Raw genomic sequence first — 27,548 nt, 5'->3', positions numbered from 1 at the left:
GCCTTTAACACTGGCACTCAGAAGGCAGAGGAAGGAGGATCATGGTGAGTTTGAGGCCACCCTGAAATTCCATAGTGAACTGCAGGTCAGTTTGGGCTACATTAAAAGAAACAAAAAATCAACAAACAGACATCACATGCAACTCTAACATTTTTTTTTTCTATTTTAGCAATTACTTCTAGCATCAAGAAGTCAGAATGCTCTCTTCAACTTCATACCCAGAAAACAAGCCCCAAATGAATTCAAAACTTCAGTGTGAAATCTTTCAGTAACTGCAGTTCTCACTACTCAGCAATAAACCATACCATTTTCATTTAAAAATGTTTTTTTTGGAGGTAGGGTCTTGGTCTAGCCCAGGCTGACCTGGAATTCACTATGTAGTCCCAGGGTGGCCTCGAACTCACAGTGATCCTACCTCTGCTTCCTGAATGCTGGAACTAAAGGCATGTGCCACCATACTCAACCTAAAAATAACTTTTATAAATACATTAAAAGCATCAAAAGGGCTGGGTATAAAGTTCAGTTGTAGAGTACTTGCAAGCATAAAGCCTGAGGTTCAATACCCAAGAACTGCATAAACTGTGGAGGTGGATGCAGGAGAATTCAATTTGTTCTTTTTAAAAAAGCTAGTCAATACATCAACTCTTGAAATTGACATTTACTATGTCACTTTTCCAACCATAGCTGTCATTAAGATTCCTTCCAAATCTGATTATCTAAGCCACTAAAAATTTTAAATACCATTATCTTTGGGGTACACAGATGCCACAAACAGGGAAAGCAGAAAACATGATAAATGGGCACCTGTTTGATTGCTTTTGACTTTTAAGAAGTCAACATGAAAATAAATCTTTATTTTCAGTTATTATCCACCAATAAAAGTTAAAGTTCACAGTTTTAGCTCTTGATACAAAGTGAACTGAGAGGCAAATTGACACCCATCAGAGACACCTAATGGACCAACTTTTCAGGTTTGGGCTACCTCGAAAGCTTGCAACATAGCAAAAACTGTGTGGCTGACAATAAAGGACTTGTTTTTTGTAACAGGTGTTTTCTACAATATGTTGCTGGAAATCAAAACATCATTTTCAGAAATAAGTTAAGAAACTTCAAAGTTCAAACACACTAATTTAAGAGTGTGCATGTTGCAGTCTCAAAAGGGGTTTAGTAGTCTGTGTGGACTAAATTAGTATTTGCCTCTGGACTGTTATATGTAAAACATCAGACAATAGCACCAGTGCAGAAGTGCTCGGCATTGTAAGAACCCAGCACAAATTTACCCATCATTAAAAACACCTCCTTTAAGGATGTCAAGAGTTATTGGTGACTAAATTAGTTAAGTCTAAATGTATAATTCTAACTAAATGGACAGTTGTACAGTATTTCTTTTAAAAGTATGTGAAAACCAATCATCTACATAGCAAATGTTAAGATTTCAGATCTCAAATATTTTAAAAACATTACCATAGAGGTAGAAAATTATTGACAACTGACAAAGGAGCCTTCAAACTCCTTCCCTCTTTAATCAATAAAGTTGGCAGAATAAAAATCCTAGGAAACTTATCATTCTACCCATGTACTTTTAATAGGTGTTGATACTTCCACTCAAGGATTCCAAGAATTACCTAACTTAATGATGGAAGAGGGACACGATCCTTATCACTTTCTGCAGAACATTCATCTATCAAATCCTATGTGCAGAATTCACATATTTGGTTTGTATTCTGTGGAGGATATAGCTGTTCCAACCTTTCTAGTGCCCTTTGGTTTCTTTAAAACAAGAAGGCTAAAGGACTGTTCAATTATAATGCACCATCTTAATTTTATGATCTTTCACACATGAATACCAAATGGCCAGATACTTATTTTACATTAGTTTAAATATTAGGTAACTACTGGTATTAACTAATCAACTTACTGCACCCACCTCATTTGGAGGGAGGGAAAACTCACATCCACAAGCCATTTCATTTCACTTGACAGGATGTGGTTATTAATAGTAAGCAGCTTAAACAACTTAACATCAAAATGGTGTACAGTTTTCTAACTTTTAAAATGGGGTAAGTCACACATTTTTAAAGTAAATATAATGGAAACTGAACTAGGTGTAATTTGAAGCTGAGGAGTCATGCAATGAGCCAAGGGTGAAAGCCAATGTGCTTTGAATTTGTTCAAGTACTGATATTTCTGTATATAAAGATTTAGCATATATAAATAGCTTCATGAGAACTGAAAAAGATCTTTCCCTCAAAATGAAAATATTTTAAAAAGTTAAAATACATAGTTAGTATTCCACACAGCATAAAACCTGATAAATCAAAGTTTACATGTCCCAACTGACCACGTGTGAAAACGTAAAGCAGGTATTAAAACCAGTATCATGTCCAATGTTTAAAATCAGCTTGTAGTGGGGGAACATCTAAATCCTTAATTAAAAAACACAAATGAAGTGAAAGCTTTGAACTGGTACACACTGTTCACACCTGTATTTCAAGTTTGGAAATGCATATTTGCAAGCAGCAATACAAAAGTATTCATGGAGAATGCATAATCTCTGAAAATTATGAAAACATCCCTGCTACCAATACATTTCTAAATACAAAACTGACTAACATATTTGTTACTTCTGTGTAGCGAGAGAAGTTCATTTTCAAAACAGATAAAATTCAGTCTTTAGGTGTGAATGGTATGAATGACAGTCTTTTTTTTTTAATTTCTTAGTCGTTTGGGATCCTTAAGCATGCAAAAGCTTTGAACAGGAAAGTCCACAAAGGGACCATGGTTGTATTGTGGCATCCAGTTAGGCTAGAGCTGGGAATGCCTCTGGGTCATCCACATCAGGAGCTGAAGCACTTGACTGAAAAAAAAAAAAAAAAAAAAGACAAATCAAAATTAACCACAATTCTCATGAAAATATGTTGCCAGTTTGACATTTAGAGACTGAACATTTTCCAGTTAAAATACAGGCTGGAGAGATGGGCTTAGTGGTTAAGGTGCTTGCCTGCAAACACAAAGGACTCAGGTTCAATTTCCCAGGACCCACAGAAGCCAGATGCACAAGGGGGCACATGCATCTGGAGTTCGCTTGCAGTGGCTAAAGGCCCTGGTGTGTCCATCCTCTTTCTCTCAAATAAATAAACACAACACCTATGTAAGGTGTATCAAAACTTTTACTTAAAAGATGAAATCAGAACTGGGCACGGTGGCGCATGCCTTTAATCCCAGCACTTGGTAGGCAGAGGTAGAAGGATCACTGTGAGTTTGAGGCCACCCTGAGAATACACAGTGAATTTCAGGTCACAGCCTGGGCTAGAGTGAGACCCTAACTCGAAAAACCAAATTAAATAAAATTAATTTTTAAAAAAAGACGAAATCAGGAGACTGGAGAGTGGCTTGGTGGTTAAAGTGCTTGCCTGTGAAGCCTAAGGACCTAGGTGAGAATACCTAGTACCCATATAAACCAGATGGGACTAAACCAGACCCTGGTGCACCCTCATTTCTCTAATAAATAAAGTATCTTTTTTAAAAGATGAAATAAAGAAAAATTTGACAATTTTATTTTATTTGACGGAGAAAGAGACACAGAGGCGCACCAAGACCTTTTGCTTTGCAGGCAAGTGCCTTAACAGGTAAGCCATCCCTCCAGCCTGAGAAAATTTTAAAAAGATAAATCAGAATGAAATTGCAAAATATGGCAAAAGTCTCATTTATTTTTAAGCTCTTTGAGAGATAGTGTCACTATGTACCTTAGACTGGCCTCAAACCTGCTATCATGCCTCGGCCTTTGAGAACTGGCATTATAGGCCTTTGTCATCATGTCTGGCTCTCAACAAGTGCTTAATGAGTTTATGAAGAATTTCTGTCATTTTTTTTCAATTTTTATTTATTTGAGAGCGACAGACAAAGAGAGAAAGTCAGATAGAGGGAAAGAGAGAGAATGGGCGCGCCAGGGCTTCCAGCCTCTGCAAACGAACTCCAGACGCATGCGCCCCCTTGTGCATCTGGCTAACATGGGACCTGGGGAACCGAGCCTCGAACCGGGGTCCTTAGGCTTCACAGGCAAGCACTTAACCGCTAAGCCATCTCTCCAGCCCATTCTGTCATTGTTTTAAACCTAGGTATGGCCAGCATGATAGTGCACATTTAAAAATATTGTGTCTGGGGAGGTTAATATGATGGAGAATGGAATTTCAAAGGGGAAAGTGGGGGGGAGAGGGAATTACCATGGGATATTTTTTATAATCATGGAAAATGCTAATAAAAACTTTTAAAAAATTAAAAATAAATAAAATATTTTATTTTTATTTATTTGAGAAAGAAAGGGAGAACGTGAAAGGCAGAGAGAATGGGCATACCAGGGCCTCCAGCTACGGCAAACTCCAGATGCATACACCACCTCGTGCATCTGGCTTACATGGGTCCTGGGGAGCTGAACCTGGGTCCTTTGGCTTTGGAAGCAAGTACCTTAACCACTAAGCCATCTCTCCAGCACATTTCTGTAGTTTTCTGAGGTGCTGGGTGTTGCACATAAGGCTTTGCCTATATCCAGTAAGTGCTCTGAGCTTCCATTCCCAGCCCCTGATTTTTGGGACAAAGTCTTACCAGCCGAAGCTGGCTTCATACTCATGACCCCTTTGCTTGTGCCTCCTACCTTATCAGTCCTGCTGCCACGATTTGGACGTCCACCTCGGCCACGTCCACCTCGTCCTCCTCTACCACCCCTTCCAGGGCGCCCTAGGTCTCCAAAGTTGATCTCCAGCTGAGACGTTATATCATTTGCTGGCTTCCGGAAATGATGGTCCATAACCGAATCTTCAGCATGAGCCTAAAAATGTAAATTGAACATCAATGTTAATTAATAGAAAAACTACAAAATTTCCATACACCTTTTCTCCCCAAAAGATGAACTATCCAACCCACATCTACTACTCCTCAGGCAGTTTGGGGCCCAGTTGCATTGATCTTGGATTAGCAATTTTTGTAACACAGCCCTCAACCTTTTCTGAATGGCAGGTGATCCAGCCTTTGATTAAAGGCATACAATCACAGCCAAACAAAACGCTTAGTCTGCATTCTAGACCTGAATGGTAATATTCAATCTGAGTTCTAAATACACTTTATTTATTTTGTTTTCCTAGGTAGGGTCTCACTCTAGTCCAGGCTGACCTGGAATTGGAATTCACTATGTAGTCTCAGGGCAGCCTCGAACTCACAGCAACCCTCCTACCTCTACTGGGATTAAAAGCATGTGCCACCACGCCTGGCTCTAAATACACTCTAAATGTACCCTTGGGATTAGTATTCCAATGTGAGTATCTGAAAAAGATGCTTGGACACTGTGCTTAATTAAGGTTTTTTGGTTGTTGTTACTAGTGACAATGCTAATCTCTCATCCATACTCTTTCAAAACCAGGTCCCACGCAAATGTGAATTCTTAAGTTTTACTGTCCACATACAGTCAATGGAAACATCCCAAAACAAAATAACTTATTAATCTTCTAGCTGGAATTAATTTATTAAATTCATTAATTTCTTGTTCTAAGTATAATCTTGTTTTCTAAAGGGATGATGAGTTTGTCCTTCCTAACCAACTTACATTATATTAATAGCAAAGCTTTAGAAGTGCACAAGTTGCTAGACATGGTGAAAATGCCTTTAATTCCAACTTGGGAGGCTAAGGTAAGAGGACATACACGAGTTTCAGGCCAGCCTGGACTACAGAGTGAGTTCCAGGTTAGTCTTGACTACAGAGAGACTTTGCTTCAACAATAAACAAACAGTGTGTGTGTGGGGGGGATCGCTTAGTGGTTAAGGCAGTTCCCAGAAAACCAAAAGACCCAGATTTGATTCCCCAGTACCCTTGTAAAGCCAGATGTACAAGGTGGCACATGTGTGTCTGGAATTCCTTTTCAGTGGCTGGAGGACCGGCAGCATTAATTTTATATCTGCCTCTGCCTCTCCCCCTCTCTCAAATACTTTTAAAAGATAAAAGAAGGGCTGGAGAGATGGCTTAGTGGTTAAGCGCTTGCCTGTGAAGCCTAAGGACCCCAGTTCCAGGCTTGATTCCCCAGGACCCACATTAGCCAGATGCACATGGGGGCACACGCATCTGGAGTTCGTTTGCAGTGGCTGGAGGCCCCAGCGCACCCATTCTCTCTTTCTGCCTCTTTCTGTTTGTTGGCTCTCAAATAAACAAAAATTAAATAAAATTTTAAAAAGAGAGGAAATGAATAGAAGAATAAAGCAGACATTATTTTGTTGCATCCAGGTATCCACATTCTGACACCCAACTTAATGTCATACTTTTGTACTATGCCAAGTCAATTTGAAGGCAACAGAAGGTTCTAATACCCTTTTTAAAACCTTAACAGGCTGGGCATGGTGGCACACGCCTTTAATACCAGCCCTGGGGAGGCAGAGGTAGGAGGATCACTGAGAGTTCAAGACCACCCTGGGACTACATAGTGAATTCCAGGTTAGCCTAGGCTAAAGTGAAACCCTACCTTGAAAAACCAAAATAAATAAATAAACAAAATAATAATAATAATAATAAACCTAAGTATGACTGGAGAGTGGCTTAGCACTTAAGGTACTTGCTGGAAAAGCCAAAGGACCCAGGTTCTATTCCCCAGTATCCATGTATCTATTTATCTATCTGCCTTTCCCTCTCAAATAAATAAAGGGCTGGGTGTGGTGGTGCATGCCTTTAATCCCAGCATTTAGGAGGCAGAGGTAGGATTGCCATGAGTTCTAAGGCCACCCTGAGACTACATAGTGAATTCCAGGTCAGCCTGGGCTAGACCAAGACCTTACCTCAAAAAAAAAAAAAAAAAAACCTTAAAAAAGGACTGGAATACTTCTCAGTGGTGAAAGGCACTTGGTTGCAAAGCCTGAGGACACTGGTTCATTTTCCCAGTACCCACATATACTGGAGTTTGTTTGCAGTGGCAGGAAGGATGCCTTAGCCTTCCCAGTCATTCTCACTCTCTCAAATAAGTATTTTTACAAACCTAAAATGTGTAAATCTACAAAGTAACTAGCAAATTAAAATTTTCTGAATACTGGACTGTAGATAGCTCAAAAGTTAAGGCACTTACCTGCAAAGGCTAAGGTTCCCAGTACCCACATAAAGCCAGATTCACAAAGTGGCATATGCAACTGGAGTTCTTTTGCCATGGCTAGAGGCCCTAGCGTGGCCATTCTCTCTGTCTCTTTCTCTTAAATATATATAAACAATGATTGCTAGGTTCAAACAACTGACATCCAGTCATCAACTTTGTAAAACACAGAAGCAAAACAAGCTTAAATCAACAAACTACTGAATTACCTGGAGGCTTTTACCCAAAAAGTAAGCTTTAACATTTAGGGTACATTCCTAATCTCTACATCAATTTCTAGAGAAAATAAACCCCATAAGCCACTTTTATGCATCTACAATAATAAAGAATAGCTCTAATGAGGGCTATGTCAACAGTTTAATTAAAGCTGGACATGGTGGCACACATCTTTAATTCCAGCACTGAGAAGGCAGAGGTAGGAGGATCGCTGTGAATTTAAGCCAGCCTCAGACTACATGGTTAATCAGGTCAGCCTGGGCTAGAGCAAGACCCTACCTCGAAAAAAACAAAACAAATAAATCAAGGTTAATTCAATCCCTCATATTTCACTTCTCTGAACCACCTCATGTCTATCTATGATAAAGACAGTTTCAGTATGATGTAACACTGAAGGCCTAAACATTCCAAATAAGGCTATAAATACCACTAAGACCATGTTTAAACAATTATTTATTTGTATAACAAAAGGACAATAGATGTCTGCGCCCATATAACTGGTTTGATAAATAAGAATGTCCGAATTCAAAACTATTCAAAACCAACTTTATATTTTATAATGTTCTAATTATACACCTACCTTGTATAATACAGTAATCCCCCATTATCTGTAGGTGATACATTTCAAGATCACCCAGGGAGACCTAAAACCAGATAACCCCCAAACTATGCTTTGTTTACTGAATGACTAACTGGTAAACGGTGCATATAGGGTGGCATACTGGTCAAATGATCCACATTGAACAGAGTGGAGAAGGACAGACTTCACCACACTGCTCAAAAGGGCATGCAATTATGGATTGTAGATTTCTGAATTTCTAAATTTACTATTTCTGGATTTGGGCTGACTGCAAATAAATGAAAACAGCAGAAAGCGAAAGGAGCTGGGTGAATCCCTTTCATATTAATCTAGGCAGTGTGATAATTCAAAATAGTTTTTTCTTTTTTTGGTTTTTCAAAATAGGGTTTCACACTAGCCCAGGCTGACCTGGAACTCACTATGTGGTCTCACAGTGGCCTTGAACTCAGAGCTTTGGGTCTAAATTGCTACTTGTTCACCTGCAAATTGTTTGAGAGATTACAACCATTGAGATTGGGCCAGCTAACCTGCACTGGGCAACAGGAAGGATGTAGACTCTTTTGAAGAGGCCCGAGTGCTCAGGAGTATCCTGTTCTTCAAAGTCGGCTTTATTAACCCCCTGGATTAACAAAATAGCACCCTACCTGGTATTGTGGAGTATTAGAAATGCAGTAGAGTTTGCAGTGCAGTCTTGTGTTTTGGAAATGGCCATGGGCAGTGCGAAGCAGGTTTTGTTGGTTGCCTGCATGGAGACCCCATGGGGCCATGAGGATGAACCGTGGATTGCAGCGGAGACCCAGTGGAGATGCTGGGACGAGAGATGGCTGCCAAAGAGAGCTGCCAGCCCTGGATGAAGTTTTCCAGGACTGTGGGTAAGCCTAGCTGGAGGGGCGGAATTGGAATGCCAGACTTCTTGTTGGTTAGAATTATCAGACTTGGAGATTTGTCACTGGCTAGAGTTGTTGGACTTAAAACTACAGTTTGATGCTTTGCCCTGCTTGTTTTAAATCTTATATTGATTGACTATTCCTTTGCTATGCCCAATGCCATCTTTTGTTTATTCTGTGCCATTATGGGTTTTTAAGGTTATTATTATTATCATGTAAGGTTATAAGTTTATGGAGGCCAGGGGCAGAATGTGGTCGTTTGATTCAGATGTCCCCCATAAACTTAGGTGTTCTGAATGCTAGATTCCCAGCTAATGTAGATTTGGGAATTAACGCCTGCTGGAGGGAATGTATTACTGTATTATGGGGGATGGGTTTATGGATGTTATAGCCACTTCCCCCCTTGCCAGTGTTTGGCACACTCTACTGTTCCTGTTGTCTACCTTATGTGGGCCAATGGATGATGTCCACCCTCTGCTCATGACATCATTGGCCCTGCCATCGTGGAGCTTCCCCTCAAGCCTGTAAGCCAAAATAAACCTTTTTCCACAAGCTGCTCTTAGTTGGGTGATTTCTGCCAGCAATGAGAACCTGACTGCAACAGAAGGAGAGGAGAAAGGAGAGGAGATAGGGTAGGAGAGAAAAAGAGAGGGAGAGAGACAAGCTAAGGGAAATTACCGGACCCAGAAGTATAGAACTACTACACTTCTCAGAATGCTTTACTCTCCCTCTGGAAGGATGGACATATATATAGGGAGAAGGGGGAGGGAGGGGAGAGGAGGGAAGTGGAAGGGAGGGGAGAGGAGGGGAGTGGAAGGCTGGGGGAGGGGAGGGCAAGGAGAAGGGGAAGGGAGGGGAGGGCAAGGGAAGGGAGGGGAGGGGGAGAGGGAGGGAGGGAGGGAGGGAGGGAGGGAGGGAGGAAGAGAGAGTGTGTGTGTGTCTCCCCAATCAGGTTCTTCAAAAAAAGAAGAGTGGGATGGAGGGATGGCTTAGCGGTTAAGGCTTTTCCCTACAAAGCCAAAGGACCCAGGTTTGATTCCCCAGGACCTATGTTAGCTAGATTAACAAGGGGGCACAAGTGTTTTACTTAGACCAACAATTTATGTGCAGTAAATAGGAAAAAAAAGCATTCTAAAATGAAACTGGTAGTGCACACCTTTAGTTCCAGCACTCAGAAGACTGAAGTAGGAGGATGCCTGTGAGTGTCAGGTCAGCTTAGACTAATTCTGCCAAAAGAAAACAAGGAAGACGGCTGGAGAGATGGCTTAGCAGTTAAGGTGTTTGTCTGCGAAGCCATAGAACCCAGGTTGATTCCCAGGAACCATGTAAGCCAGATGCACAAGAAGCACATGCACCTGGAAGCCTGGAGTCCATTTACAGTGGCTAGAGGCCCTGGCATGCCCATTCTAATGAAACAAAATGTGTTATTTAACTTAAGTCACTGTCCTCATTTTTACAGAGTAAATGTCAAAAGCCACCCCTTCTCCAAACTTAGAAAAACAAGTCTGCTTAACCTCAATTCAATCTTGTAATGTTTCCCAAGTTTGCCTCAGCCATCTATGTTTAATAACATAAAATGCATTAAAAAATTATTGAAAGCTGGGTTATAGGTCAGGGGAAGAGCATGTGCTTATTGTAGTATGCTGTGTTCAATCCCCAGCACATAAAGCCAGATGCACAAAGGGGCGCATATATTTGGAGCTTGTTTACAGCACCTATACTGTCTCTCAAATAAATAAATAAATTTTAAAAATTAGTAATGAGGGCTGGAGAGATGTCTTAGCAGTTAAGGTGTTTGCCTCTGAAGTGTAAGCACCCAGGTTCAATTCCCTAGTGCCCACATAAGCCAGATGCACATGGTGGTGCATGCACCTGGAGTTTGTGTGCAATGGCTAGAGACCCTAGTGTGCCCATTCTCTCTGTCATTCTCTAATAAATAATAAAAAAAACAAACAGTAATCGGTTTCACTGAATTATATACAGGAAGGCTCCCCAACATTTCACTTGACCTTAGGATAACAAGGTTTGTTCTCTGGATTTCTGGCATAGCCTAACTTATGAAATCAATAAATAAATGTATCAGAAAGGTCAAATAAAGCTAACAGAAAAATAACTTATCCAAAGAAGTAATGTAATTTGTTTGGCTAAGAGTTACTTACAAAAGCCTTAGCTACCAATGTGACTTTCTCAAATATTTTCAATGGTTTCCATGTTTCCTGCCTTTAAAAGACATTATTCCTCAATTAAAAAAAGAAAATTACTGAGTCCTGATCATCTAGCATAGGCAGATAGTGTTAAAACGTGAATGCAAGCCAGCAGTAGTGGCACACACCTTTAATCCTCAGCACTCAGGAGGCAAAGGTAGCAGAATGATGTGAGTTCAAGGCCACCCTGAAACTATACAGTGAATTCCAGGTCCGCCTGGGCTAGAGAGAGACTCTGCCTAAAAACAAAACAAAACAAGTAAAACAAAAAAGCGAATGTAGGGCTAGAGAGATGGCTTAGTGGTTAAGGCACCTGCCTATGAAGCCTAAGGATCCAGTTTGATTCCCCAGTACCCATGAATGCCAGATGCTCATGGTGGCACATGTATCTGGAATTCGTTTGTAGTGGCTAGAGGCTCTGGCACAGCTATTCTCTCTCACTCTCAAATAAATAAATAAAATAATAAAAAAGTGAATGTAGACAGGCTAGTAGTGTTTGCTTGGCAGGCATGAAACCCTGGATTAAATACCCAACAAAGCCTAACAAGTGCAGTAGTACATGTATGTAGACTATAACCACGCACTGGGCAGGTGGACCCAAAGTTCAGAAGTTTGAGGCCACCCTGGGATACATTAAAGACCCTGCTTTAAAAAAGAAGAAGGGGAAAAAAAGCAGTAGTAGCAGCCACTGGCACCTTAGGTGAAACAATATGAAAACATCAATTTCTAACCTAGTGCAACTGTCCTAAGATTCTCAGGTTCAACTTGAAAAATATAAACCAAACTTTTAACTCAAAACTCATCTAAATGCTAACAAGTAATTGTTGAATGTTTAGTGCTAAGTAAGCCCCTCCAAAGCTTGGGGAACAAAGCCATTAAGAGGGGGCAGAAAGAATTTAAGAGCCAGAGGATGGGGAAGGGTGAGGAGTGGTTTGGAACACTGCTTAGTGCTAAATGAGACATCAGTATTATTCCCACCAATGCTCCAGGAAATTGCTAAAGGAGCAGGAAAAAAAAAAAAAATCAAGAGCCAGAGGACGGGGAAGAATGTATGCTCTAGAACACTGTCTTCCAGACATTAAGTGGCTGTTGTATTTATGACCCCATAAGTTAAAAAAACATCAAGGCTAGAGAGATGGCTTAGCGGCTAAGGTTTTTACTTCCAAAACCTAAGGACCCAGGTTCAATTCCCCAGTACCCAAGTAAGCCAGATGCACACAGGTAGCACATGTGTCTGAAGTTCACTTGCAGTGACTGAAGACCCTGGCACTCTCTCAAATAAAATTTTTTTTTAAATATCACTCACATGAAAGTTAAAGCAAAAATTCATATCTGAACACATTCAAACATAAATATTAATTATACCTCTTCACTTTTTGATTTATGAAGAACAAATCCCTTCTTCCATTGCCCATCAGCACCTTCATTTGGTTTCCGGATATTAAACTCTACTTTTGCTCGGTCTTTATTTTGAATTGCCTTCCACTCATCCAAAGTCATCTCTTTTGGACCCTCTTCCTTAACCTCTTCAACTTCGTTCTCCCTGTGAAAAAGATATTTCAGTTTTATACCTTATAAATGGCTGCTTTAATATACATAAAAATATTTTGAATTAATCCTGGCTTGTTAGTAATCTTTTGAAAGAAATACCCAATAGTGGTATCAGTTTTCTCTGTAATCCAATGGCTCATATGCTAGAGGAGTTTACTGTTCACTGACCTATAACCTATATATACAATTTACTTTCAAGTCTTAAATGAGCTTATCAGTAATAAAATCTTGCATTTGCCTTACTATAAATTTCTTCATTTTGTTTTGTTTTTCTCTGAGGTAGGATTTCACTCTAGTCCAGGATGACTCCAAACTCACGGCAATTCTCCTACCTCTTGCCTGGGATTAATTTGTATACCACCATTCCTGGCTTAGAATGCATTTCTTTGAAACCACGCTTTAAACTGTAACCTCACACAATTAATACTGGCCTATCTTTATTTTTGCCTTCTATGATTCTCCACATTACATAACCTGTTACATATGTGACAGTAATGATCTAGAATACCTGGTAGGTCTATTATTGTTGCTCTTTTACAGCAACTAGTATTCAAGGCAAAATATACCAAAAGCCAAATTTCTACAAACCTGAAAATCTATATATACAACTCCATCTTTTCTAACCATAGACAAGAGACTGAGATTTCACTGGTCTACAAAACACTGGGTTACCCATGTAATTATGTAACTACAATTGCTCTCTCCTTTCCCCTTTGTACAGAAGAGCAAGCACAGAGGCGTAAGGGTCCTTCCTATACCTTAGTTTAATCTTTATTTCAAATTATCATTGAACAATTGGGAGTCCTATTTCTTTTCAAAGATAGCAAATGATTTAGTTTGCATCGGTACTTAAAACATCTCCTTTGATGTTCTTTACTGTGACAAATTCTTAAGACTGCCTAGGACAAGTACATTGAATGAACAGGACTTTTTGTGTCAAGTTTGTCAGCTTACAAGAAAACTGAAGCTCTGAAAAACTGTCCTTTTATCAATTCCAACTGTCAAAACTGGAAAGTCCCACACCTTTTTCCATGCCACAGTGACACCTACCTTAAAGGACTGCAATTAGGGCCAAATAAGTAACTATATGTAACGTGGATTTACACTTCCACATTAAAGACACAATACTGTTTAGTGTTCTCCTACTTTACAGCTCTGACGACATCATTACCTTCTTTCTATAGAATCATCATCCCCAATTTCACTCCTGGGCCCTAAGCTAAGGACTTCCTCCCAATAGTCTACTGATGACCCATTTCCTTCTGACAAACTATTATAATCCTTGCAGATCACTCTGGAAATGATCATATATGTTTAATAAAGGCAAAGATGTGTTAAATACTATTGGATGCCACTAATAACTGTTTTAGTTACCCCAAATAATATGTATCATTATTCCAAGTGAAAAACATATCCTAACATTATTTACTTTGGTCTACCCCATTAGTAAATCATTTCTCCTCATGCCCAAATAGCCATTAGAATAAAGTTTCCTCTCATCAGTTATAGTGGCTCATCAAAAGAGTATTAATTCATAGTAATTTTTAATTTTTAAGATAGGGTCATATGTAGCTCCAAAATTATTATATAACCAAAGTTGGCCACAAACTCTAAATCTTCCTTCCACATCCACCTCCCAAGTATGGGCACTACAAATGTGCACCACTACCAACGGCTATGAAAAAGCAATTTTCCTGAAAAACTTAGAGCATACCCTCCCTAACTGATATGGACATAGGGTGAGAACCAACTGTCCTGTGTAAGACATATCTCCATGGAACAGTAGAAACAAATCCATGTACCAACTGATTTTAGTTAAATGACTTTCAAAGACACCAAGAATATACCCGGAAAAGAATAGTGTCTTTAATAAATACTGCTAGGAAATAAGTTTTTTTCTATCTAAGCAAATGAAACTAGATCTCTCTCACTACATATAAAAATTAACTCAGAATGAAAAGAGAAGAAATGCTCCATGGAAATAATCACAACAAAGATATTTTGGACATGACCCTAAAAAAAGCAGGACAAAGCCAGGTATGGTGGCGCATGCCTTTAATCGCAGCACTTGAGAGGCAGAGGTAGAAGGATCACTGTGAGTTCACGGCCAACCTGAGATTACATAACCTATTTTAAGTCAGCATGGGCTAGAACAAAACCCTACCTAGAAAAACCAAGACAGAGACAGAGAGAAAAAACAATAGAACTGGCCACCCAGGCAACATGCACCCACTAGTATATTTGTGGTATGTTTGTCACAAGGGTTAACCACTGCTAATTCTAAGTGAGGACCACTCTAAGGGAGAGAATTCATGCCTGATACTGAAAACCCAGTCAAAATCCTAGGGCTAACAACTTGAGACATGCCATCTCTACCACATCTAGAAGTGGTGACATGAATATTGCACTTACTGCTAACAAGAAGCTCCAGAGCAATGGTGACTGACACAGTGATCAATCAAAACCCACCAAAGCAGAAATCCAGAGGCTACACCAAACTCAACACTAAATTAGACTGCTAGCAGGCCTGCCATGGCTCAGGGAACATTGCAAGAGAAGGCAGAGCCGGGCGTGGTGGCACACGCCTTTAATCCCAGCACTCGGGAGGCAGAGGTAGGAGGATCGCCATGAGTTCAAGGCCACCCTGAGATGACAGTTAATTCCAGGTCAGGGGGACCAGAGTGAGACCCAACCTCGAAAAACCAGAGAGAGAGAGAGAGAGAGAAGGCAGAAAAATCACAAAAGCCAGAGCGGATAGGAATACTGAGGCATAGTTTCCCTGCTACCCCACAGGACTGGGGCCTTCATGACCCCAATGAATACCATCATAACCCACTGCAGAGGGCTCCTAGGTTAACGGAAGCAGGGGAAAGAGGATAAGAGTAACCTGCCATAATATATATATGTGAAATTTAAATTTAATTAAAAAAAGAGGAGGGTGTGGTGGTGCATGCCTTTAATTCCAGCATTCAAGAGTTAAAAGGATCTCCGTAAATTTGATGCCAGCCTGAGACTACACAGTGAATTCCAGGTCAGCTTGGGCTAGAATGAGACCCCATCTCGAAAAAACAAAGTTTGGGGCTGGGAAGGTTATAAACCCTATGAGGGCAGTTACTACTGTTGTTTGGCTGCATGCACATATTATATATATATTAAGCCCATTAAATTGTTTTCTATAATGCATATATTAGTACTGCATAGCCAAGGTTGGCTACAAACTAGATTTTTTTAAAATTTTCTAAATCTTTTATTATTTATTTATTTGAGAGAGGGGAAGAGACAGAGAATGGGCGTGCCAGAACTCTAGCCACTGCAAACCAACTCCAGATCCATGTGCCACGATGTGCATCTGGCAAACATGGGACCTGGAGAATAGAACCTGGGTCCTTAGGCTTTGCAGGCAAGTACCTTAACCACTAAGCCATCTTCCAGCCCTGCTCTCATTTTTTATTAAATTAAGTCTCTTCAGATGGCTGTGACTACTGGAGGACTTGCCCACCAAAAGGCTTGGGTAGGTGATGGGAGGAAAAAAGGACATCTACAGAGCAGGGCATACTAAGAAAACAAAAGTGTGAGTGTGGTGGAGGGATTAAGGGATTATGTAATTTTAACCAAGTTTTTTATTTAAAAAAATTCAGGAGCCAGGTGTGGTGGCGCATACCTTTAATGCCAGCACTGGGGAGGAGGCAGAAGTAGGAGGATCGCCGTAAGTTCAAGGCCACCGAGACTCCATAGTAAATACTAGGTCAGACTGGGCTAGAGTGAGACACTACCTCGAAAAACAAAACAAAAATTCAGGGGCTGCAGAAATGCCTTAGCAGTTAAGGTACTTGTCTGTGAAGCCCAAGGACCTAAGGTTCAATCCCCAGTGCCCATGCAAAGCTAGATACACATAGTGGGGCATGAATCTGGAGTTCATTTACAGTGGCTAAAGGTCCTGGAGCACTCATTCTCTCTCCCTTTCCCTCTCATAAGTAAATAAAGGCTGGAGAAGATGTATCAGCTGTTAACAGCATTTGCTTATGAAGCCTGACAAACCAGGTTCAATTCTCCAATACCCATATAAAGACAGATGGCGGCACATGTGTTTAAGAGTTCATTTGTACTGGCACACTCATACTCACGCTGTTTACTTAAGTAAGTAAAATCAGATTCAAGCAAATGTGATACATACTTTAGGGCCTTGAGGACGTGGACCCAAAAGAACAGGAAAAAAAGCAAATGATCTGTTATCTTCAAAAGAAGATACACAAGCCAGGCGTGGTGGCGCACGCCTTTAATCCCAGCACTCGGGAGGCAGAGGTAGGAGGATCACCGTGGGTTTGAGGCAACCCCGAGACTCCATAGTGAATTCCAGGTCAGCCTGGGCTAGAGTGAAACCTTACCTCAAAAACCAAAAAAAAAAAAGAAGATACACAAATAACTCAAGTGTATAAAACAAGTTTCAGCACTACTAGTACTAGTCGTTAGCGCAATAAAAATCACAACAATGGGACTGGGGATATAGCTCAGTTGGAAGAGTGCTTGCCTAGCATGCAAGAAACCCAACATGAGCCAGAAGTAGTGGCACACGCCTTTAATCCCAGTACTTGGGAGGCAGAGGTAGGAGGATCACTGTGAGCTCAAGGCCACCCTGAGACTACATAGTGAATTCCAGGTTAGCCTGAGCTAGAGTGAGACCCTACCTTAAAAAAAACAAAAAGGCCAGCAGGAGATGAACCACATGTGGTAACACACAACTGCAAAATTCTAGCACTTGGGAAGGAGGCAGGAACATCAGAAGTTTGAGACTTATCCACCACTATAAAAGACCCTGTCTCCAAAAAATTACCATAATGAAATATCTCACTCTAGTCAAAATGGCCAGTATCAAAAAGAAACAGGCTAAGGAAGTGGCTCAGCAGTTGAAGGAACTTGGGTGCAAAGCCTGATGGCTTGAGTTTGATTCCCCAGTACTACATAATGCCAGAAGAAGCCGGGCATGGTGGCGCATGCCTTTAATCCCAGAACTCAGGAGGCAGAGGTAGGATTGCCATGAGTTCGAGGCCACCCTGAGACTCCATAGTGAATTCCAGGTCAGCCTGGGCTAGAGTGAGACCCTAACTCGAAAAACCAAAAATAAAATAAAGTAAAGCCAGAAGAACAAGGTGGCTCATGTTCGTCTGGAGTTCATTTCTAGCAGCAAGAGGCCCTGGTGTGCCCAAACTCTCTTCTCTGCTTGCAAATAAATTTAAAAAATAAAAGAAAGAAAAAGAATGGTGGTCAAGACGAAGATGCAGAGACAGTGTCTCATACACTGATAGGAGAAATGCAGATCAGTACAATCACAATGGGAAATGGGTATTTACCAAAGTTCTGTTCCAAAACACCAGAAGTTGATCAACCTACACTAAGTAGATGGGTCTCACTACAGGATATTCATTTATCCCTGTTAATTTTTCCTGGGGAGATGAGAATAAATTTCTACTCACTCAACACAGGGCCCTGACAACAGATGAAAGAAATAATTCTATCCATGTCCATCCTGTTGAACCAATAGTTTAAATTGGGGATTACTTCCAGGAACACAGGCAACTGATAGCTATACCAAAGATCTTCCCCTATCTTCACAAATTAGTAATCACTTCCATATCCTCTGGGAGAGTATCAACTTATAGATAGCCAACCACCAAAGATAATCCTGCAAGCAACTGTTAATTGTTTATGTATACTCAGAGAAGGTGGATGCCTCCCTTCAGAGTGTTAGCTGACCTAATCTTTTAAGAGTTTTTATTCTGTCAAGTCATGTGGATTATCATAGCTGCTCTGACTTCAAGATGACAACACCCATGTCTTACCTGAAGAGTTCTATAGCACATCCAAAGGAAACAGTATCAGTACACTGAAAACATCTACACCCATGTTTACTGTAGCATTCACTAGTTACTGTAGCCAAGACAGGGAATCAATCTACATGTCTACTGATTAGATCAAAATCATAGTTACCAGAACCTGGGAAGGGGGGGATGGGTCTGGAAGTATAAAGGGGGGGACAGAGAGAATGACCAACAGGTACAGTTAGGTGGAAAGAGTTAATGTTCTATAGAAGTATGGAAGACAATAATTAACCTGCTATTTCAAAATAGAACTGTGAATCTTCACAATACATAAAATTCACATTTTAGGTAATAAAAATGCCAATTATCCTAACCTAATCTTTTTTTGGAGGCAGAGGTTAAGTTCGAGGCCACCCTGATACTGCATAGTAAATTCCAGGTCAGAGATTCTACCTCAAAAAACTGGAAAAAAAACCTTTTTTTTCATTTGAGGGGAGGGGGAAAATTGGCAATCCAGGGCCTTTAACCACTGCAAACAAATGCCAGACACATGTGCCATCATGTGCATCTGGCTTACGTGGGTTCTGGGGAATTGAACCTGGGTCCTTTCTTTGCAAGCAGGCACCTTAACCACTAAGCCATCTCCAGCCCCTAACCTAATCTTTACACACTACATATGCTGAAATATCCCAGTATTCCATAAATAGGTATGTTACGTGTCAATTATATATATATGGCAGGTCTGGGCATAGTGGCACATGCCTTTAATCCCAGCACTCGGGAGGCAGAGGTACGAGGTCACCATGGTTCAAGGCCAGCCTGAGACTACATAGTGAATTCTAGGTCAGCTTGCTTCTTGAGACATGGTCTCACTATGTAACCCTGGCTAGCCTGGAAGTTAACATGTGTTAACAATAGACTGACATTTAAGTTTGGCTTGGGTTGATGCAAATTTCACAAAAGGCTGAGGGGGATGTGCAAGCCTTTATTATTCTGAGCACTCAAGGTAAGAGGATTCCCTTGAGTTCCAGGTCAGCCTGGGATAGAGTAAGATCCTGCCTTGGAGAAAAGAAAAAGGCAAAGCAAAGAAAAACAAAAGAAAAAAGCCAAGTCTTCAACCTTAACAGAAAATGAACATTAATAAAGTCAGCTCTTTCTTCTTCTCTGTCCTATGATCTGTCTGGTATGGATGCATGGAAGTCTGGCTCTCCCCTATCAGGCCTGGGTGGGTTGGGGAGCACTTCTTCTTGGCATGGGTAGTTTCCTGCTTGCCTTCTATCGGCCTTATACTCTGGGGTAACTTCTCACTTTAATTTTATGTATGTGTTTTCTTTAATTTCCAAGCCTACCACATGTGTTATTTTCCTTACACTCAAGATCTACCCATGTGAGTATCTCCTCTGAACTCTGGACATGCTACTACCTGTGTAATTTCTCTAAATTTGGATTAACCATGGATGTAACTATTTACTACCCATTTCTCATCTTAATTTCCTAGTTACTTTGTTACACTATTACTCTATTACTCTGGCCCTTTGTTGCTGTTTTTCAAGGCAGGGTCTTACTCTAGCCCAGGGCTGACCTGGAAGTAACTATCTCAGAGTGGCTTAGAACTCAGTGGGCATCAAACTCATAGTGATCCTCCAACCTCTTGCCTCCCAAGGGCTGAGATTTAAAGGTGTGAACCATCATACCCAGCTTCTCTCCTATTCTTAAGCCATCACTACTTACTCTCTTAATTTTCTTTCACGGGGAGGCTTGGGGTGGACGCTGTTTCTCTTCTTCCTTTTGTCCTATGACCTGCCCTAAACACCCACAGTGAGTCTGCCCTCTTTCCAGCCGCTGGCTGGGAAAGGGAGAATACTTCCTTGGCCTCGGTATTTTTCTTCCAGCCTTCTGTGTCATGCTTTGGGGTTAACCCTTCTCACTCTTATTACATGTATGATTTTTTAGCTCTGAGTCCTTTACTGTTTCTTAATCCTGTCTGGTCTGTTATTTAAGGGGCTTCTATGCCCAATTTTTCAGGTGTGTGTGGATAGCAATTTTTCCCCTAAGTAAACCTGGCAAATTATGATTTATCCCTAAATAAACTCAGTAATTCAAAAAGAAGTTTTTAAAAAAGGACAGTGAGCCAGGTATGGTGGCGCATGCCTTTAATACCAGCACTCAGGAGGCTGAGGTAGGTGGATCTCCAGGAGTTCAAGGCCACCCTGAGACTACATAGTTAATTCTAGGTCAGCCTGGACCAGAGAGACCCTACCTCTACCCTCCCCCTCCCAAAAAAATCCATATTAACGAAAAAACAGAGAGGCCAGGCATGGTGGCGCATGCCTTTAATCCCCGCACTTGGGAGGCAGAGGTAGGAGGAGTGCCATGAATTCAAGGTCAGCCTGAGATAGAGGGAGACCCTACCTTGGAAATCCAAAAAAAGAAAAAACAGAAATGGAACTAATTGTAAATGTCAAAATTACTTTGCACTTAAGACTTCTAAGTACAGCAATGTCGCAGTTTTAGAAAACTCCCCAACTTCAGCTTCTAGTCTCACCTCTTCATTATCTTGGGACCTAATTGCCATTACCAGAACTATCTACTCCTTTCCAGTCAAACAAAGTAGACTAGGCCTTACTAATATGTGTATGCCTCAACTTCCAAGATAATGGACAATGGTAAAATGACATTATATTACATTCCTGTAATCTCAGCACTCAAGAATCTAAAGCACGAGAATCGTGATTTCCTGGTCCAGCTGATCTACATGGCAACAACCTGTCTCAAAAACAAAAATGTCTCTCCAGTCAGAGCGATCAAATAAAAACACAAGTTGTGTTTGAGGCCAGCCTGAGACTACACAGTGAATTCCATGTCAGCATGGGCTAGAACAAGATCCTACCTCGAAAAACCAAAAACACACAAACAAAAAAGAACAATGGACTTTAATATTAGAGCACTATTTCATCACACAAAAACCACTTACTTGTTTTCAGTGTCGGCTACTGGATGTTCTTCACCTTCAGGTGTTTCCTCAGTCACATTTGATTGATCCAAATCACTGCAATTATAAGATATTTGTTTCTGAATGTATTTGGGGGACTCTCTAAGGAAAGAAAGAAAAAGAAAGGCATCTAGGTCCATTTACATGTATATGAAGGGTTCCTTTATAAAAAACAAAATCACATTCTTTTACACACTCCTAATTAATCTATTACCCAGTACACCTCTAAAAAAGAGAAGTCAACATAAGCTTTTAAATTAGTTTGCACTTTTAAAACAAGGCAAGGTGGAGCACTCTAGCACTTGGGAGGCAGAAGAACAGGAGTCCAAAGCCATCCTCAACTACATAGTGAGTTCAAACCCAACCAGGGCCACAAGACTATCAAAAATTAAACAATTTGGCTTGGTTAAGGAGTTTGCTGGCAAAGCCAAAGGACCCAGGCTCAACTCCTCAGCTCTCACATAAGCCAGATGTACAAGGTTATCATTTGCAGTGACTAGAGGCCCTGGTGTGCCCACTCTCTTTATCTGCCCCTCTCAAATAAATAAATAAATAATTTTTTTAAAAAAATCAAACACCAAAATTTTATTGTCTTACTAATCCGGTAATAAGTAAACTAGGTAAAGTAGAATACGAACTACTATATGGACAAACACAATACCCAAGTAATCTCAATGTAAGATCCCAGAAAAAGCTACATTTAGCCATATAAAAAAAAAGCATACAAATTATATTTAATTATCAATTATTTTTCAGTGGGAAAAAAATGACTTATTTTATACACTATAATCTGAACCTATCCCATAAGACATTATAAACTTTGAAATGAAAAACATTCTTGCCTCAGGCAAAATTTAATACAACTGATGAGTTCTGCAACAGCCAGATTAAATTTGATTTATATTATTAAACTTTTAAAAAAATCAGAATACCAACGTTAATTCATCTTTGACAGTTCCCCAGTTGTGAGATCCACTACCTCCACGCTTGTCCTCATGCTTCAGGCCACTGTAATGTGAAAAAGAACTAACAAAACTCAGTTAACATTATACTCTTTAGTTCTAGAAATTCAAATTTTGTTTAAATTAAATAAGAACATTAAAATCTAAAAAATAAAACAACCAATATAAGACTTACGATCTATCACTTCCACTATGCCTATCAAATTCACGTTTGCCACGAGAATCAAATCCATCTCCACGGCCCATTCCACGTCCACGGCCTCCTCGACCCCTTCCAAGGCCACCACGGCCTCGGATAGGCCGGTCAATAATCGGTCTACAACACAAATAAAAAAAATAGAACTTCAAGTTTCAAAAAAGGAAATCATCAAAAGGATCAAAAATATAGAAGAAGCTTGACTCTTAACCCAACAGCTAAATAAATGCTCTAGGAAACCCATGTCTATTTCTAAACACATGAAGGAAACCAGAATTAGGAAGATTCCCCCATAAAACATGAAAAGTTTTGACATCCTGTAAAACTTTGCTGGTAAGGCATACTCTTTCAGTTAGTCACTCACTGCTCTGTCCTGTCAGCAAAACTGCTATTCACCAATACACTTCAAAATAAACACATCTAACATGAATGAGTGATTTGTTTTGCTATAAGCAACTAATCAATAGCACTGTTCTTTTAAACTCAGTAACTGGGAAGATGGAGTTAAAGAAATTGTCCATCAAATCAAAATAGTTATCACAAGACCTTAATTTGCATGTGTATACATACATAACAATGCACAAATTTCACTGAAAAACTAACAAGACTACTGTGCCTAATTTATTCACGTTAAAATCCAAACAAAGATTTTTTTTTTAAAAAATCTTACCTATCAACTGAAAATTCGCCTCCTTCACCCTTTTCTTCAAGTGGCTTTTCAAACCTCCTTTCACGAGGCGGTCGCCTTTCTGGTCTTCTATCAATTATTTTTCCTTCACCCTGAACTTGCTGATCAGGTCTTCTTCCAACTCGTCTTATTCCTTATGATAAATAAACAACAAAAAGCAAATCATTTTTGCAATACAAGTTCAGGCCTAGAGCATTAAGGCAAACAATGGGCACCCCTCCCTCAATGTATAACAAAGTACTTTAGACAAATTCTTATTCAACAACTAATCTTTTCGATGTAAGTATCCTCTTCCTTTTCAGGAAGTCAGACTCACTACAAAATTTTTACCTTAAAAGATTTCAAGCAGCTGGATATGGTGGTCCAAATCCCAGCACTTGAGAGCCTGAGGTAGGAGGATCACTATGAGATAGATGGAGGCCAGCTTGGACTGGAATAAGACCCTACCTTGACAAAATATAAAATGACTTTAGGCAAGTGACACATTTTTTGCTTTAAAAACACCAGAAACCACTCATAAATAACCAAGCACTAACTAGGTATGTCCTTCAAAAAGGACAAAACTGGGCTGGAGAGATGGCCTAACAGTTAACAGTTAAGGCACTTGCCTGCAAAGCCAAGGACCTCTGTTCGATTCCCCAGGACCCACATAAGCCAGATGCACAAGGTGGCTCATGCATCTGGAGTTTGTTTGCAGTGGCTGGAAGCCCTGGCGCATCTATATTCTCCCTCTCTCTCTCCCCCTCCCTCCCTCTCTCTCTCTGCCTCTTTCCCTCTCTTAAATAAATAAAAATATTTTTTAAAAGGGCAAAACTCACATTATTCCATATGACCCTGAGGGGAAAATACAGTATGAGACCCATGATTACACATGAAATTGCCAGTAAGAAAAACAAATGGCACACACACATATACCAAAAAAAAAAAAACAAAAAAAAACTCCAAGTTTAAAATAAGCTATTTGAGCTAGGTGTGGTGGCACATGCCTTTAGTCCCAGCACTTGAGAGGCATAGGTGGGGAGGATCACTGAGTTCAAGGCCACCCTGAGACTACATAGTGAATTCCAGGTCAGCCTGAGATAGAGTGAGACCCTACCTCAAAAATAAATAAATAAAATAGCTATTTGAACTAGGCATGGTGGTCTGTGTAATCCCAGCACCATAAAAGCATAGGCAGGAGATCAAAAATTCAAGGCCACCTTGGCCTACATAGTGAATTCCAAGCCAGCTTAGATTAAAAAGACCTATTCCCAACTCCCATGCCCAAAATAAGCAAAAGCTATTTAAACAGATATATAACATCCAAAGTGCAAATATGTGTACAAAGGTATCATATATGCATTACACACCCAAAATCTAACTTTAAAAAACACTATTATGTAACCATTAGTGGTGCTTAGTATGGGTGGCAGGTCTTTTTTCCAGAACTGCCCTAACAAGTATCTTGTTCTTAAATTTTCAAAAACAGACCCTCTTCCTTTAAGCAAGATTGTGGGAGTAACTAAGAACTTGTGATAAATGACAGTTTTGGCATTTACTGATTTTTGCATTTTTTTCTGATAACCTATTGAGTTCATAAAAAGAACCAATAGGAATTATTGGTAGCATTAGGCAAGACTGATGGTTAAATACGTAAGATTTGAGGTATAACTCCCAATTCTGATATTAAAACAGCTGAGAAATTGATGCTACGTTTTTTTTTGGGTGGGGGGGGTGAGATCTTTTTGAGGTAGAGTCTCACTATAGCCCAGGCTGACCTGGAACTTACTCTGTAGTTCCAGGGTGGCCTCAAACTCAGAGATCCTCCTAATCTCTGCCTCCCTGGGTGCTGGGATTGGCGCTCGATCTTGTTATTTCAATGATTCTAAGAAAATGGAAAAGCATCAGCACCTAACCATTTATTCAGATACTTGTAATTACAGCTAAAGAGTAAATATGAATCTCTTTCATAAAAAACTTAAAATTCATGCCTTGTTAACTCTCTGGATAGGCCATGAATGTAGATCTTACATCCAGGCATTTAAATAAATTTCATCAGATGTATAGTGTATTTGGGCGGAGCTATAGAACCAGTCCTTATAATGATAACCACACCAAGAGCAGCACACCCAATGACCAATGGCTTACTTCCCCACCCATATGCCAACATTAGGCATACAAAATCTGAAATTTAGGCTTATCTTGGGGTTGGGAGTGTAGCTCAGTTGGGGAGCACTTGCCTAGTATGCAAAATGCTAGGTTTCATTACCAGCATCATTTAAAAAACAAAACTCACCTGATGAAAAAAATGGCAGAAAAATTTAAAAACACCCAAGCTTCTTTTGACAATCCTACCTTACCTATACTTGAAAGCTATCTCCACTGGAGTTAGTGGCCAATTCTGAAAAGCTACCAAATTCACAAGAGGTAAACAGGACATTCTAAAATATGTCTAGCATTGTGACAGAGTCTGTTAATCAAGGCAACATGATCAGGGTAACAACTCTTCCACTATGAAGAGGTGTGGACATCGTTTACAAAGTATCAATTACCACTACACACAGAACATACTGATAGGTGATGGCTACTTTTCATTCAGATTTTCCTACTTTTATAACCCTGTTTTAAAAAACATTTGTTGAATGTTCTGAGGACTGGAGAATGTAAGTGAAAAACAGAGCATTTGCCTACCCATGCCCTGTGTTCCACCCTCAGCACCACCACTCCAAAAAGTGTTCTGGTGTATTTTGGATTTGTTGTAGCCTCAACTTGTTCATGTACGTTCTTTGAACTATAACCGAGGTATATTTCAGCAGTTTAAATACACTGGTGTACCTTAACACAATTAGATACTTGATTCACTGTGTAGACTACACAATGTCATAAAGAATAAGTGGCTGAGTAGATCCTTTGGGCTAAGTGATGTATACATGCCTTCTAATACTTCAAACTATGTTCCCCCTCCAAATCTTTAATTCTAGCACAAGGATTCTTCTCTCTCATTCACCACTTAGTCTTAGTTTTTAAATCCCAAGCCTCTTAAAAGTTCTCAAAAAAGAAAAAAAAAACTCCAAAGCTAATGAGAAGCCAACTTTTAGGAGTATGTGACAATAAAGGGTAATTTCGACTTAACTGCAATATTAAAGATTCAGAGCTTAGGTCCTGCTCCTACCTATTTATCACACATGCTTTCTTATTCCCAATCCTTGTGCTTTTTTACCCGCAACCAATGAGTAATGAACAAGAATGCAAAAAATCAAAAACAAGTGTAGGAGGCATACAATGCCCTGGAAGTTAGCACACTGTCAATGAAGTTCTGACCATGCTTCACGCACATGTGAAGCAGGGGGCTACGCTGCCGGGATGTTGTGACAGCCTCAGCACACATTTCACCCACAAGGCCCAGGCCAGGCCAAGCTACATTAACTGGAGAATGCAGGGAGTCCACACGAGGGAGGTCCTGTAACGACCCGTCTTTATTCAAAACTCAAAAGTGGAGCCAAATTCCTCTTTTCCAACCAGTTGAACTCACTCCATTAAGTTACAATAAGGTTGGAATAAAGTGAGGGGAGGGCCAAAAGAACGCACGTGGGACCCCAAGCAGGAGCTTCCTCCATGGTATCTTAACAGCCTCAAGCACACTCGAGGGTCAGCTCCGAGCCCTGGCTCTGCACGAGGGCGTCCGTTCCATCGAGGGACCAGATGGCAGGGCAGGAGCCTCAGACCGACCGGGCACCTCGCAGGGGCACGCCGAGCAGAGCTGTGCCCAGGAGCGGCCGCGGGCCCGAAAGCCCGCCCAGGACTCGGCGGGAACGCCCGGGCCTGCAGCAGCCGCTCCTCCAGAAGCACGCTCCCCGCAGCCAAGCCTGCAGAAGTGAGACCTCGGCAGCGCTCCTTCTTCCTCCGTGCCCGGCTCCCCGCTCCCCAGCCCGGCTTTACCTTCTTTCTTCAGCGCCACGGGCGGCTGCGTCTCCTCCTTCTTGTCAGCCACGCTGACGTTGGGAGGCAGCGGGTTCTTGCGATCCTTCTGCGATTCTTTCCGCAGCTGTTTGCCGGCGGCGTTGGAGTTGGTCTGGGCCGCGGCTTGAGCCGCGCTCTTGGCCCCCGAGCCCCCAACGCCGCCCCCGCCGGTTTCTTTTTTCTTGTTCTCCGCTGCCTTCAGTACCTCGAAGGGGTCCGATTCGTCATCAAATAACTGGTCGAATCGATTTGTAACGACACAGCCGAAGCCTTCCTGTAGGTGCCCAGGCATGATGGCGGCTCGGCGGCGCGTTCCTCCACGGATTGCAGCGGGCCGCGCCGAGCCAAGAGCGCCTGCTTCAGCTCTTCCCACAAGATGGCCGGGCCGACAGAGGGGGG

At 40.9% G+C, this 27,548-nt stretch overlaps 1 protein-coding gene across 5 annotated transcripts; it reads right to left on the bottom strand.

The window, feature by feature from the left end:
• Nucleotides 1-2,457: 2,457 nt before the first annotated feature.
• Serbp1 (SERPINE1 mRNA binding protein 1) lies at nt 2,458-27,548 on the bottom strand. 5 transcript variants are annotated; one of them, XM_045149595.1, is made up of 9 exons: nt 27,321-27,548; nt 27,129-27,248; nt 23,193-23,343; nt 22,502-22,642; nt 22,301-22,390; nt 21,347-21,466; nt 12,371-12,548; nt 4,652-4,825; nt 2,458-2,857 (listed from the first exon to the last, which is right to left on the bottom strand). In XM_045149595.1, the coding sequence occupies exons 1-9, from the start codon at nt 27,439-27,441 to the stop codon at nt 2,801-2,803; spliced, it is 1,152 nt and encodes a 383-aa protein (XP_045005530.1). In that variant the 5' UTR covers nt 27,442-27,548; the 3' UTR covers nt 2,458-2,800. The 5 variants fall into 5 exon arrangements, with proteins under 5 accessions (XP_045005530.1, XP_004663268.1, XP_004663272.1 ...); XM_004663211.2 differs by having other exon boundaries at nt 27,129-27,548; XM_004663215.2 differs by having other exon boundaries at nt 21,347-21,421; nt 27,129-27,548.

The sequence above is a fragment of the Jaculus jaculus genome, chromosome 5 (assembly GCF_020740685.1).
Source record: "Jaculus jaculus isolate mJacJac1 chromosome 5, mJacJac1.mat.Y.cur, whole genome shotgun sequence".
NCBI lineage: Eukaryota > Metazoa > Chordata > Mammalia > Rodentia > Dipodidae > Jaculus > Jaculus jaculus.
Note: the sequence above shows the minus strand (reverse complement) of the source record. Positions and strands in the feature narration are given on the sequence as shown.

Bases quoted from the DNA above. Each gene is read 5' to 3' on its own strand.
- Serbp1 (XM_004663211.2), bottom strand. From the start codon at position 27,441: ATGCCTGGGCACCTACAGGAAGGCTTCGGCTGTGTCGTTACAAATCGA. The intron at 22,643-23,192 runs GTAAGATTTTTT...TTTGTGTTGTAG, and splicing joins GGCGAATTTTCAGTTGATAG to ACCGATTATTGACCGGCCTA. The intron at 2,858-4,651 runs GTAGGAGGCACA...TTTTTTTTTCAG, and splicing joins GTGGCAGCAGGACTGATAAG to TCAAGTGCTTCAGCTCCTGA.